Source organism: Humulus lupulus, chromosome 2 (assembly GCF_963169125.1).
Source record: "Humulus lupulus chromosome 2, drHumLupu1.1, whole genome shotgun sequence".
NCBI lineage: Eukaryota > Viridiplantae > Streptophyta > Magnoliopsida > Rosales > Cannabaceae > Humulus > Humulus lupulus.
The window spans coordinates 168,365,605-168,379,304 of NC_084794.1; the positions used below are offsets into that span (position 1 = coordinate 168,365,605).

Here is a 13,700-nt window from a genome sequence, read left to right on the forward strand (position 1 = left end):
ATTTAAGTTTGAATTCTCCTTTATCTTCTCTAATCAATTCAAATAAATATCTTCTATTGTTTTTCTCTTGATTCAATTCAAATAAATATCTTCTATTGTTTTTCTCTTGATTGAAGATAATATTTCAAATATTTATTTAACAAATGACAACTTGAAAAATACAACAACCACACATAAAAAGAACTAAAAATATAAAATAATAATAATAAAACTAAAAAAACTAAGACTAAAAAATATTAAAAGTCTATCCTATCAAATTCCCCCAAACTAAACATTTACCCGCCATCGAGTAAAGAACACAAAAAACAAACAAAAACCAAACTAAAAACCTAAAACAACTAACACAAATGAATCAAACCAACAACAACAATTTAAGCCTCAAAATATTATGAATAACATGCTTATATAATCTTTAGGAAAATCAACCACTAATCCAGAATTTCAGTCAAAACATTATTCCAACTGAGTTAGGTCCAAACAAAAATAAAAGTTTTCCTAATCACGATTAATAAATAAAATGCATTTGAATTAATTCATGCTCACCAAATTTTTTCATTACAATCAATCAATCATTATCTCATAAGCTTGCTATATTTACTAATATCCACTAATGTAAACAAAACATGCTCAAAAATCAATAGGACTTTCATGTCTTATAATTGAATGCCTTAGGTAAAGGTAGTTGAAAAAGTCATTTAGGCTCAAATATACCATAAGCATACAAATCAAACAAATCAATATTATGACAAACTTACAAACCCAAAACAATCACAAATTTCTCAATTTTTCTTGCTTTGAGAGAGAATTCATAAACCTTATTTTTTTATTCTAATGATGCTACACTCCCCCAAACTTATTTATTTGTATTTTCAATTGGAGTGTAGCTTTTTTCAATATTTTTTTTCTTTCTTACTCTCTCAATCTTTGTTCTTCTATTGACACAAATTTTCAAATATAAACCACATTACAAACCATCACCCAATCATTTTTCATATGCTCATGGTATACATAAAATAGAAGAAAAAATAATAATAACAAAGTTTCAAATAGACTTGAAATAAGTGTCAAAAAAAAAAATCAAATTAAGTTAAAAAATGGGTAACTAATGATTTAATACATCAATGTTGGCTTGAAGGACTCAATTGTTCGAAAGAATTGCTTAAATCATCTTCTTAAGTAAGTATCATATTAAAAAACAAGCAAACAAGTTCTAAGATAAAACCAATTTCAATTTTAATTTTTATCTTAAAAATTTAGCAAGCATAAATAACGATCACCATGGGATGTGGGGCTCTTAATTATGTTATATTAGTTGTATTGATTTATGTCTTTTTTGTTTGAACATTATTGCAAAAGTTATATAAGATAAGTATTATATATATTTGAAATACTTTAAAGGATTGTATTTGTTGTTTGCAATTAATATAATACAATTATTTTGAGGTATGTTTTGTATTTTTATTATTATTATTATAATAAGAATTTATAATACATTTTAAACTGACCAAAACAGTTTTAATAAATGTGTTAAAGATAAAATATTTTAAAAATAATTTGAATGTATTTTTTTGTCAGGTAATTTGAATGTGTTTCAACTAAAAAAAATAACCATAAATAAATTAATTATCATGCCATAAAAAGCATATCAGATGAAAATTCCACTGATTATTTTATAGTTTGTAAACTCAACATCTTTTTTTTTTAAATATACCTCCAAAAGTAAAAGAAATTATATGTAGTATCAAGATTTAGTTACTACTTTTATTTTTACCCAAAATTTTGAAATAGTTAATTAATCCTCACTTTTCTAATCACAATACTCATTTTATATTTTTTAATTTTTAAAATATAAATCACAACTCTATGAAACATAAATAATTTAAAAATTGATAACTAATACCCACTTTTCAAACCACAATACTTTAAAATATTAATTACAAATAAAAAAAATATAAAATGAAACTTAAAATTTAAAATATAAATTACAAACAAAAAAATATTAAATGAAACTTAAAAATGTAAATAAATATGAGTATTAATCGTAAAAATAAAATATACGACTATTTATAAACGATAAAAATAGGTAGTTTTACAAAATCCCAAAATAAGCCCTACATTGGTCCAATAGGGAAAACTGGGTTTCCATTCACTTTGCAAACAAATCTCTCTCTCTCTCTCACTCACACGCAGCAGCAGCCAAAGAATTTTTTTTACAGAGCATTGCTCTGAAAGCTCCACCTCCACGGTTGCACCCTGCCACTCTCTTTCTCTGTTACCATCTCTCCCTTTCTTTCCTCCTCTATCTTTCTTTCTTCTTTGAACTGGTAAGCTTAATTTCGTTTTTTTTTTATGATGAGAATATATAGAAGAATTTTGGGTTTCAATCTTTTATGGGTTTTTGGCTAGTTTCAGTTTTGAGTTGGAATAGTTATATGAAACTTAATATTTATGATGATGATGAGCTAGATTGTGTTTTAGGTAGTAAGCACAGGAAAAGTTTTTTGTATGTTCCGAAATTCTATAATCAAAATTGACATGTTCCACTTTGGTGGTTTAATATCTGTACAACTTTCCTCTTAGTTTCCTTTAGAGACTCATCTTTGATTCACTTAGGAGTGTGATCTTTTGGACTCACATATTGGATCTTATATTTATATATTTATATATATATATCAATAATTGTTCTATTTTACAGGGACAATAATGATTTTTTTTTCCAGCTATGGACAAGAATGATTTTTTTTTCCATCTCAACCAAAATTCTTTATAGCCTATAATTCTAAGGTTGGAACCCTAGGAAACCGAATTGTTTTTGGAGGGTTTATTTCTGGTAGATTTGCTATGCTCAGTATTATTCTTTGAATAGTGTTGTTTTTATGCGTAGAAGAGCTTTCTTTTTCTCTCTCATATCTTGTGTTTTGTGTTCTAGAATGTCAGAAATCAAGGCAGTGGTTGGCCTATCATGGGAGCCAAGGTTGCCCAACTTGTCATCTGCAAAGGGGTTTGCTTGTCATGCTACAACAAATCATCAAAATCAGCCTGAAAGCAGTGTACTTTGGAAACCCAGTTCGGAGCTTGTTGATGGGCTCTTTGTTCCACCAAATGACCCGAAGAAGTTAAACAGAATACTCAGAAAAAAAATCAAAGATACTGCTGGGAATAATTGGTACCCACTTTCTTTGTCTTGTATCTTTAAATTTTCCACCTAATTATTGTTGTAATTATCTACATTTTTACATTTATTTTGAACTCTTAGGTTTGACATGCCGGCACCAACCATCACCCCAGAGCTACAAAAGGATCTTCAATTGCTTAAGGTGCAGTTGTCTGTTACCGTTTTAACTCCTATTCACAGTTTGTTTTATTGATCATGACGCATGGTTAATCCTTTCTCATATCATTGAATAGAATTTTTTTAGCCATGGAAAATTATACTATTTAGCACTTAAAGACTAAAGTCCATGATGCTGTGGAATTTTAAATCATGTAATTGTTGTGTTTTCTGAACTGTGACTTTTGGTCCTTAAAGAAAGCTTGTATTTTTTTATAACTTTTGCTCATTGTAAAATCCAATTGAATTTTTACTCGGAGATTGCATTGCTTGCCTTTATCGTGGTCCTCTAATTGTAAAGAGTTTAATGTAAGACAGAGTAGCTATCTCAGAAAATTTTGATTAGGGGTTAACTATTTAAAGTCCTCTGTTACTGTGGTATGAGTATCACCCCTTTTTCTTCTTCGTTCCCTCAAACTACATTTGCAGAGAATTGAATTTCCGACCTCTTTGCTCACAGTCACATACTCACCCTCACCTACCTACCCAATCAATTGAGCTAACGTCAAGTGGAAGGTTTTGAGTATCACCTTGTTGCTCACTTGCCTTTTACATTGTTTGGCGATCTTTTTATTAGAATGAGATAACTAAGAGTCCAAGTTTTCTGGCAAGCTTTGTTTCATTTGAAACTCTCCTTCTCATATTCAACTGTTACAAATTACGAAAAGGATCACTCTCAGATGGATCAAAGTGCTACATTCTGGTCATTCTACCTTACACATAAGTGCTAGTAGTATGGTGTTTTTTTTTTTCCTTTTGATATTAAGCCAAAAATTGAGCATGTATCTTAGTTGTTCATTGTTAGCTTTTGTTAAGAGATAACGTTGTGAATATACTACAAGTTATGGCATACACACTTAATTTAGAGGCCCATCAATGAAAAACATAACAGGGTTTTTATTATCATTTCGTTTACTTGCTTGTAAGTTCATTTGGTTGTAGAAAATCTTCCTTGGGAAAAGTCATTTTGCCTTTATTTTTAATACATTGTGAGGAACCTTGGTTGTTTACTGATTCGCATTATACTTGGCAAATGCTTATAGTTGAGGAATGTGATGGATCCGAAAAGGCATTACAAGAAGGGGGAATCGAAGTCAAACAAGTATTTTCAGGCAAGTGTATACCATCATATTGGCAGTATATAAATATGCCAATTCCATCTAAATTCCTTGTTATACATTTGTTGTTCTTGTTTGAAATCTTTTCATTTTTTTGTTTTCTTTTGTTCTTTGTAATTATTGCTATTAATCAGGTAGGAACAATCATAGAGTCGCCATTAGATTTCTTTAATGGTAGATTAACAAAGAAAGAGAGGAAGACATCTCTTGCAGATGAGCTGCTTTCTGATCGCACTCTTGGAGCTTACAGGTGAGATAGGCTTAAAAATCTTTTTTGCTTCTGTCGTGTCTCTTGCATTCTGAAAATACATAAATAAATCTGAGGCTACGATTGGAGATTGGATCTATTAAAGGGGCAAAGCAAGAGCCAATATATATATATATATGTATATATATACTTGCATTTGGATTTTAACAAAAAAGGAGGGATTAGAACTTTAGAGAAAGTGGGATGGAAATTTACTTTCATTTGGAAGATTCAGAACTATCAGCCAACAAAAAAAGTCAAGAAGATATTTCCATTGAACTTTTGGAAATTATTTTGCTCCAATTTTCTCACTCAAATCTTACAGTCGATGTAATTCCAGGATCCAAACAGATCCTGAGTTTAAACTTGAATTTGGCTTCGGATTTTGCATACTTACTAGGCATTATTTTGCCTTAAACCCAATATCATGACCAATCCTACCAAAACTACCTTAAGTGCTTCATATCTAAGCACAACATTAATTTTCAGGATAAACATATGGTGTATTAGAAATTGAGATTAGTAATGCACTACTTTTTTTTTTTCTTGAATCCCCATCAATTTCCTTTTTTTTTTCCTTTAAATTCTGATTGAACTATGGAAAATTATTTGAATGCAAGAATTTTAGGAGTTGCATAAGACAGATTGATAGTAATTCTGTTGGAGAAAGGTTTTTCCCTGGTTTAACTTAATTTGTTACTGATCTTGTTCGCTTCATTCTTTGATCTTTTCAGAAAGCGCAAGGTTCGAGAAATAGAAGAAAAAAATCAACCTGGTGGGAATCAAAAATGGAAGATAAAGGGAAAACACCCAAAGAGCCGAGCAAAACAAAGGAGACACTGAATTTTTCCCTTTACAATCTGATTTGTATGTTCAACTTACCTCCCTGTGCCTGATCACCTGCAACTGCAATCATATCATCATTGAAGAGGCAACCAAACTGTGTCTATGCTTTCAGGTTTAGATTTCAGATTGCCAAACATCCAACGTTTGTGGATGTGAGTTAAATTTTATTCGACTAAAACAGTAGTCTTATAATGTTTATGAGTGAATTAGTTGATAGTATTTTAACGTAGCTTTCTCTCTATACTCTATTGTTCCTTTCAAGTAAGGGTATGATACAATTACTATTCATTATGTGCCAATGCAAACTTCTGTTTTGACTCCAATTCCACTACTTTTTCCCGGAAGTATAGATAAAATGGCTTGTAGTTTTGTCACTCCAAAGTTGTTCATCTTCGTTCTCAAGAGTACAATGAAGTAATTTTATTACCACTTAGACCTACATGGTTTAATTGTATTAGGACTGTTGTGGATAAAATATGTTTAATGGGGTGTAACGAGAAAATAATTCTTTTTCTTGTTTCGTGACCCAAGAATTACTCCTTCCCTGAGCTTATTACTATATATATTTATATACATTGCCAATTATAATTCTAATAAATGTTATATATTTATATATTTATAACATTAAGCAATCCTAATTCGGTAATACTAAACAAAATTTAGAGCATGTTAACATTATAATACAAAATTGTTTTTTTCCTATTTAAAAGCATAAAATTATTTTTTTGAATTCAAGAAGGGGTGTAATAAGTTTTATAAACAAAGTTGAAAAAATATAAATTATTTTAGAATAATAAAAAGTTGTTTGTAATATTTTTCAAAACAATTATTCTATTGATCATACGAGCTAGTGTGGTTGTTTTGCATTGGATGATGGAAATAATTCATATTACATATTGACAATTTTCTAGCGAATGCTAATATGAAAATGCTAAATAGCCAAATCATCTCGTGCTGTTAATTAGATTCAAAAACTAATTTTTTTTGTCAATTTTTTAATCTCACATTATTTTTCTTACATAATTTTCTCTCTTCATTTTCTTCTTTTACATAACCTCTCTTATTATCATTCTCTTTTATTATTTCTTTGTCTTCATTTTCTTTTTCATTATTTCTCTCCCTTTCTTTTCTTTCTTCTCACCACTTCTCTATCATCAATTTTAATCTTAATCAATGTCTTTCAATCACTTTTTCTTTCACGATATTTATTAGATTTGATAATTTTGCAAAATAGACAAAGAAGATTTGAGAAATAATCAAAAGGGAGGCTAGGTTTTCATTATGTCGAAAGAGATAAAAAATAAGAGTACAAGAGCAACAAAATATATAGCCAAAATAATGAGAGGCTAAAAGACTAAACTATCCTTACATAATAATAAAACTTATATTATTAACAAGATTTTCTTAATATTTTATCTTTCTAAATATATTTATTAATTATTCTATTCAGGATTTTTATAGAAAAAATATATATTTTGACAATTTTCTTGAAAACAACAAAAGTTATTTTTTATTATCATTTTTGAAAATAAATCTTCAAAAACAAAAAAACAATATCAAACAAGCAATGATTTTCTCACTTCATGGAACTTCTTTATCTTTCAACTAGAATTATTTTTTTAACGTTCTAGTCTCTTTATATTAATCGAGCTTTGAAACTCACACATATGCATCACTAGAAAATTCCCTTCTTGATATATCTCATCTATATAAAAGATATGTATTTTAACCGTTTTTTTGTTGTTAACTTTAACAGAATATTACAAATATTTAACAGAATAGTAGTTTCTTATATTTTTTTAATTCTATTTCCCATAGTTTGTTACAGGGGATTAAGAACAAGTTGCCCCTATATTCACATTGTGCATTTTTGTTTACCTTACATTTTGCATTCTTAAGTAGGGGCAATCTTTTGTTTTCAACATGTGGACAAATTATAACTTAATTTTTTTATATGACGATGTATATTGTAGTTATAGTAGACTTCCCACCAATTTTAAAAAAATTTCAAATAATTTACTGTGCCAAAAATATGGTTCAAACAGTCAGTTGCACGCGTGCCTATTATTTGTATATGCATATAAAACAGAATGTTTGAACCATATTTTCAACACCGTAAATTATTCAAAATTTCTCAAAAACTGGTGGGACGTTTGTTTTAACTACAATGTACACCGTCATATAAAAAATTTTGAGTTATAATTTTTTTGTGTCAAAAATAGAGATTTCCCTTATGTAGTAATGCCCCTACTTAAAAAAACTCCATATATTTATATATATTGAGATATTGGCAGCAATAATACCCAATTTTTTTTCAAAAGTTGCACTTTAATTCCCAATTTTTTTTACGGTAATAATACTTAAATCTATAATTTTGGTGCATCTGTTAGTACTCACCATTAACAGTTAGTTAAGTATCCACGTGTCACATTTTTATTAGTCTAATTGACGGCAATAACACCCAAATCTTTTCAAAAGTTACACTTTAATATCCAATTTTTTTTTGTGGTAATACCTAAATCTACAATTTTTGTGCAACCATTGGTACTCACCGTGAACTGCCCGTTAAGTATCCACGTGGCACATATGGATTTTGGGATGATTTTAGACTAAATTATTTAAATTCTTTAAATATTATAAAAGTCATTTTAAATTTTAAAAAATCTACAAGATTATTAAAAACTAATTAACGATATGGATTTTGTGATGATTTTGTGTTTAAATTTTAATTTGGGTTGCTTCAAATTTGCATATTTTAGTTTTATTATTTACTTTCTAATAATCTCTTAAATTTTTAAAATTTAAAATGATTTTTATAGTATTTAATGAATTTAGGGATATTGACGATGATAATAACCAAATCATTTATAAGGTTACACTTTAATACCTAAATTTATGAGTATAAAAATGTATCACGTGGATACTTAACAGGCAGTTAACGGTGAGTACTAAATGTTGCACCAACATTGTAGATTTATGTATTATTACTGCAAAAAAAAAAAAAAAAGAATTGGGTAATAAACTGTAACTTTTGAAATTTTTTGGGTATTATCGCCGCCAATATCCCTATTTATATAAATGTAAAATGTAAGGTAAACAAAAAGGCACAATGCGAATATAGGGGCAACTTGATTCTTAAGCCCCTGCAACAAATTATGGAAAATAGAATTAAAAATATAAGGGGCGACTATATGACATCTACTTTTTTGGCAATACCCGTGCATCTGTTTTCTATTTTCGATACATGGATAGTTATAATCTAATTATTTTATATGACAATTTACATTGTAGTTATTTAGAACATCCCGGAAATTTTCAAGAGATTCTTAATAATCTATTATGCCGAAAAACATAGTTCAAACAACATGTTATATGTGTGTCTATTTTTTTTACATGTGTGGAATTTAATTATTTAAACCTTGTTTTTGGCACCATTGTTGCCATGAATCGTGAGAAATGAATGGCCACAAGATGGATGTCCCTATCCGTGGATGGTTGTCCCACGATGCTCAGAAAAGTCCCAAGTACCATTGGAATGGAAGACAGAAGCCATGGTTGTCGGCCATGGTTACAGGAGCATGTTTCTTCAGAAACATGCCATTGGGCATGAAAATGGTATTTTCAAAATACCACTTGGGCCCAATGTCTTTTTCAAGAAATAAAAAGGTACATATGGTACTTTTGAAATTCGAGGTAGCATAATGTTAATTTTAGAAATTAATATCATCCCAATATTATTTTTATGAAAAATAATGGCATGGTGGAATTTCTGCAATAAAATTTAAAAATGATAGTATTTTTAAAATACTTGTTAAAATATGATTTTAATAAATTTTTATAAATTAATGAGTTTGACTTGGAGGAATTATGTGAGCTCAAGCATCTTGGAGAAGAAGTTGAAGACCCACTTTTGTAATAGACTAGATTTATTTTTTAATGGGTTGTAATTATCTTAGGAGACCCAGTAAAATTCCAAGTGTGTTTTATTCTATGAATATAATTAATACATGTCCATGCATATAACATATCGTACATGAATCTTATTCGATTAGAAACATGTTTTAAATAGTATTGTCCTAATTGATTATATATTTATGTTAATGTGATTAAAATGAAACACATCATTAATTAAGTTTAATAGTTAAAGTTGGTAACTCACACCTATTGGGCATTCACTTTAAGTTAGGCCCATAAAACAAAATTAATAAATTAAATTTATTAATAGCGAGGAAACTTCGCCCCACTCAGGCATAGTTCACCATCTTTCGGGTCCCGATAGGTATGCTCTCACTCGAACCCTTCTAAGAAGATCAAGGTTGGTCGACAGTGCAACCCACAAGGGGATCCCTCCTATCAGCTTCCTTGTGCCTTATGGGTTTACTAGCCCGTTGACTCGCACACATGTCAGACTCATTGGTCTATGTTTCAAGATGGGCCAAATAGGGAGCCCGCAGGCCGATGCCTGGAGCGTGCAGATGTCAAAGCATGCCGAGACGTCTCCACAGGTATATCAACTGCCCGTGATTGGGTCGCCCCCCAATCCGCATCGGTCTGCGCTCCAAGTTGATCGGCAAACTGGTTCTCAACGTTCCACATCTGATCTGAGTGCATCGTCGGCCATCGTCCGCTTTCCTCCCGACAATATCAAGCACTCTTTGACTCTCTTTTCAAAGTCCTTTTTATCTTTCCCTCGTGGTACTTGTTTTCTATTGGTCTCTCACCCGTCTTTAGCCTTGGACAAAATTTACCGCTCGATTGGGGTTGCATTCCCAAACAACCTGACTCATCAACAGTGCTTCGTGGTGCGACAGGGTCTGGGCACGATGTGGCTCTCACCCTCTTCGGCGCCCCTTTCTAAGGGACTTGGGCCCGGTCTGCCACTTGTTGGTATTAAATGATCAAATCAAAAGTACGCAGCAGAATATATGAATCATTTTTAATAAATATTAATACCAGCCAGGATCATATACTGATGGCTGTCGTATACCACACAAATTTAACAATGATTTTTCTTTCAATACTTCCAATTATTTCAGTTAAATAGCAAGCACATGTCGAACCCACGAGGACTATCGTTCACTTTATTATTCAAGAATTAACACTAAAACTTAAAAGGGGATTTTTATTTTTAACTCAAAATTAAATAGCATAAACTAGAAAGCAATTAAAGATTGATATTACGATATTAAGAAACAGTTAAAGGTTAATCTCCACCCTCAACAATCATTCCTAATCACTAATAATAAATATTATTCCAATTTCTCAATTAAACTATTAACCCCACAGATAATGTTGAAGCAGTCAATTATCCCAGTCTCCCTATTATAAGTAATCAAGGCGAAGCGCTCAATAATTAACTCTTTTATCTAAGAAATAAATCTATGAAGCATACAATCTATTTAACTTAGATAAAGCATTAAGTCCTATGGAAACAAGTTAATCTAGGCAATAAATTAATGAAGCATATAATTCATTTAACCTAGGTTCTATTTTTCATCACAATCAACAATTCTTTTGACATCACTATCAATTGCAATTTATCACATACACTTAGAATCCTAAACTATTAGGTGGATAGTAGTTCTAAGATGACAATTGAACAATGTAAAACCTTAATTAGTTGGCCACCTAACAAGAATTCACAAAATTCATAACATTCAATTGGAAAAATAGAAACAATTTAATATTGAGAGAAATTAAAGAATGATATTCATTATCAACAATCAAGAATTCATGTCTTGGGTTTTGAATTAACCCTTAACCTAAAAAGAACCTACTCCATAATAGTAATCATAATCACAAACATAATTATAATTAAAATTAAAGAGATTAAGGAAAGAAAAGAAACTAGATTGATGAACAAAAGTAATGTAGTCTTGTTTTCTTCTCTTCAGCCCTATCTCAGTCTTTTTCTCTCTTAAACCATAATAAAAATCCCTCTCAAATTAACCCTAATTATCCTTTATAGTCTCAATTAAATTCTAATTAAAAAGTAATAAAAAAATCTGAAAACGACGTTGCAAGCCGCAGCCTGGCACCCTAGGCAGCGGCCTGAGTTTTATGCGTAGCGGTCTGTCTGGAAGAAAAAATTCTGAAACTGCAATTTCATTTAAAGTGTCGCGGCCTGAGTTTTATGAGCCGCGACCTACCTCCAATTTCTTCAATTCTTGTTCTTAAATAGCTTGCACGTTGCCACCACTTCCACATTTCAATCCCGAAAGCTTTGAATACACCTAAAACTTTATTTTAACTACACTTGCCATCAAAATGTCAGATTTATCATCATAAAACGCAACGTAGAAAATATGTTGTAGAATAACGAAACTTAGTTAAAACTATTAAAAATGCTATCATAACACCATCCAAGCATAGAAAAACTTAACAAATATTAATACAAAAATGACCTTATCATATCATATATAAATATTAAATCATATACAAATAGATCAAGGATTATCTCTTGTAGCCTACCAAGTGTCCTTGAGTCTTTTTGTATAAATCAACGATCTTCCTATCCAATGTTCTGAGATCTCACGCCCTGATCTTCCATACCAATCCTCAAACACACAAGGATGTGTGTGGGCACGTAGGATTCAAAATGTTGATTTATGTGACTCCCTAGATGTACTTAACACATGAGATCTAGAGAGTTTTGATAGAGAGAAGGTTTAGAATAGTTTTCAGGTTTAGAGAAAACTATCGTTTTAGAGAGAGAGAGTCTGATTATCCATCATATTCTGAATATCATGTATTTAAGATTTTTAGAGATATTTAATCTAATTAAATAATATTTATTTAATTAAAATATAATTCAAATTAAAACTCATTAGATATTTTCATTTAATTATCTATTTAAATCATATTTAAAAAGAATTATTAAATAACTAATCAAACAAATTTATTTGAAATTCAAAATTCAAATATCAGGGATAAAATCCCTGATGCTAGGCGCCACACACTGTACTATACATTGTGTGTCGCCCAGCCCTATTAGGGTTGCCCTAATTTTCTCATTTGTTTATTTAATCAACTTTTAAGACAAGATATTTATTCAAACATAAATATCAGTTAAGTCAGAATTAATTTTATCTTAAAATATCAATTTTAAATTGAATAAATAAATATTATATTATAAATAAGATATTTATTATTTTCTCTCTATATATTAATCCAAACAAGATTAATATTAATTTTAACCTATAATTTTTCAAAATAAAAACTATATAGTTAAATAATTAATTAATTCACAATTAATAAATTACCCATAATTATCAAATAATTATTTCCTTGCTATGGAAAATTAATTCCTTTGCAATTTAGTCATTTCTCTTAACAAATATTTCTTTTGACATCCTTACCCTTGACAGTGTAGGAGAGATGTGATCTGGGGACCATGGACCTATAATACGAAGCTCCAATAAACCAAATTATTAATTAAACTCTTTAATCTAATAATATTATTTATTAATTCCATGATTACTCCACTATAAATGTGGAATTGCACTCTAAGTATTTATAGAATTGTATTTACGGAGTTTTCTCTAGTAGTCCATTGATATAATCAATATATGTAGTCTTGTCCTCCATTATTGGTTCGTTAATTAAAGCTGGTCAAACTTACCGTTTTACCCTTCTAATTACTTCTTGATCCTTAAGTACCATTAATTCACTAGCGAATAATTAATCTATAATCTAATTATAGATTTGAGCTCAATAACTATTCAGTTCCACAATCAACCCTTAAGGGAACCAATATTCGATCTGTTAGGAAAGCATGGATTCTAATATTGTAATTCATGTTCCCAGCCATCCATGATATTGAGTCTCCAAAACAAAAGTCATTAGCCTCATTATTCTAAGAGACCTTAACGAGTGAATCAAAAGATCCAATAAACATAAATATGAGTTCATGAATACTCAGGATTTAGACTGATTTACAAAGGATCATCTATTATGACAAGAATTTAATTTTTATGTCAAACAACAAGTTTATAAAGATAATTAATTCTCATAGGTTCTGTCATATATAATCTCTATTATATACAACACTTTTACTAAGATGTCTATCCACATGAGTAATCTGAATCTAGATTACTTTCACCTTGTATGCTTAGCAAACCGTAACCATTCAGTAAAGATTCCTTACTTTAATATGTTA

General features: G+C 29.8%; 1 protein-coding gene across 3 annotated transcripts; it reads left to right on the plus strand.

Annotated features, from left to right (window-relative positions):
• The first annotated feature begins 2,105 nt into the window (after positions 1–2,105).
• On the plus strand, positions 2,106–5,865 carry LOC133818693 (rRNA-processing protein fcf2-like). Of its 3 annotated transcripts, none has more exons than XM_062251728.1 (7): positions 2,106–2,324; positions 2,721–2,830; positions 2,930–3,166; positions 3,257–3,317; positions 4,375–4,447; positions 4,588–4,699; positions 5,431–5,865. In XM_062251728.1, the coding sequence occupies exons 3-7, from the start codon at positions 2,931–2,933 to the stop codon at positions 5,537–5,539; spliced, it is 591 nt and encodes a 196-aa protein (XP_062107712.1). In that variant the 5' UTR covers positions 2,106–2,324; positions 2,721–2,830; position 2,930; the 3' UTR covers positions 5,540–5,865. The 3 variants fall into 3 exon arrangements, with proteins under 3 accessions (XP_062107712.1, XP_062107713.1, XP_062107711.1); XM_062251729.1 differs by having other exon boundaries at positions 2,721–2,784; XM_062251727.1 differs by lacking the exon at positions 2,721–2,830 and having other exon boundaries at positions 2,109–2,324.
• The last annotated feature ends 7,835 nt before the right edge of the window (positions 5,866–13,700 follow it).

Excerpts from the sequence above, each read along its gene's own strand:
- LOC133818693 (XM_062251728.1), top strand. The coding sequence starts at position 2,931 with ATGTCAGAAATCAAGGCAGTGGTTGGCCTATCATGGGAGCCAAGGTTG. Across the intron at positions 4,448-4,587 it reads AAACAAGTATTTTCAGGCAA|GAACAATCATAGAGTCGCCA; the intron begins GTGTATACCATC and ends TTAATCAGGTAG. Across the intron at positions 4,700-5,430 it reads CGCACTCTTGGAGCTTACAG|AAAGCGCAAGGTTCGAGAAA; the intron begins GTGAGATAGGCT and ends TGATCTTTTCAG.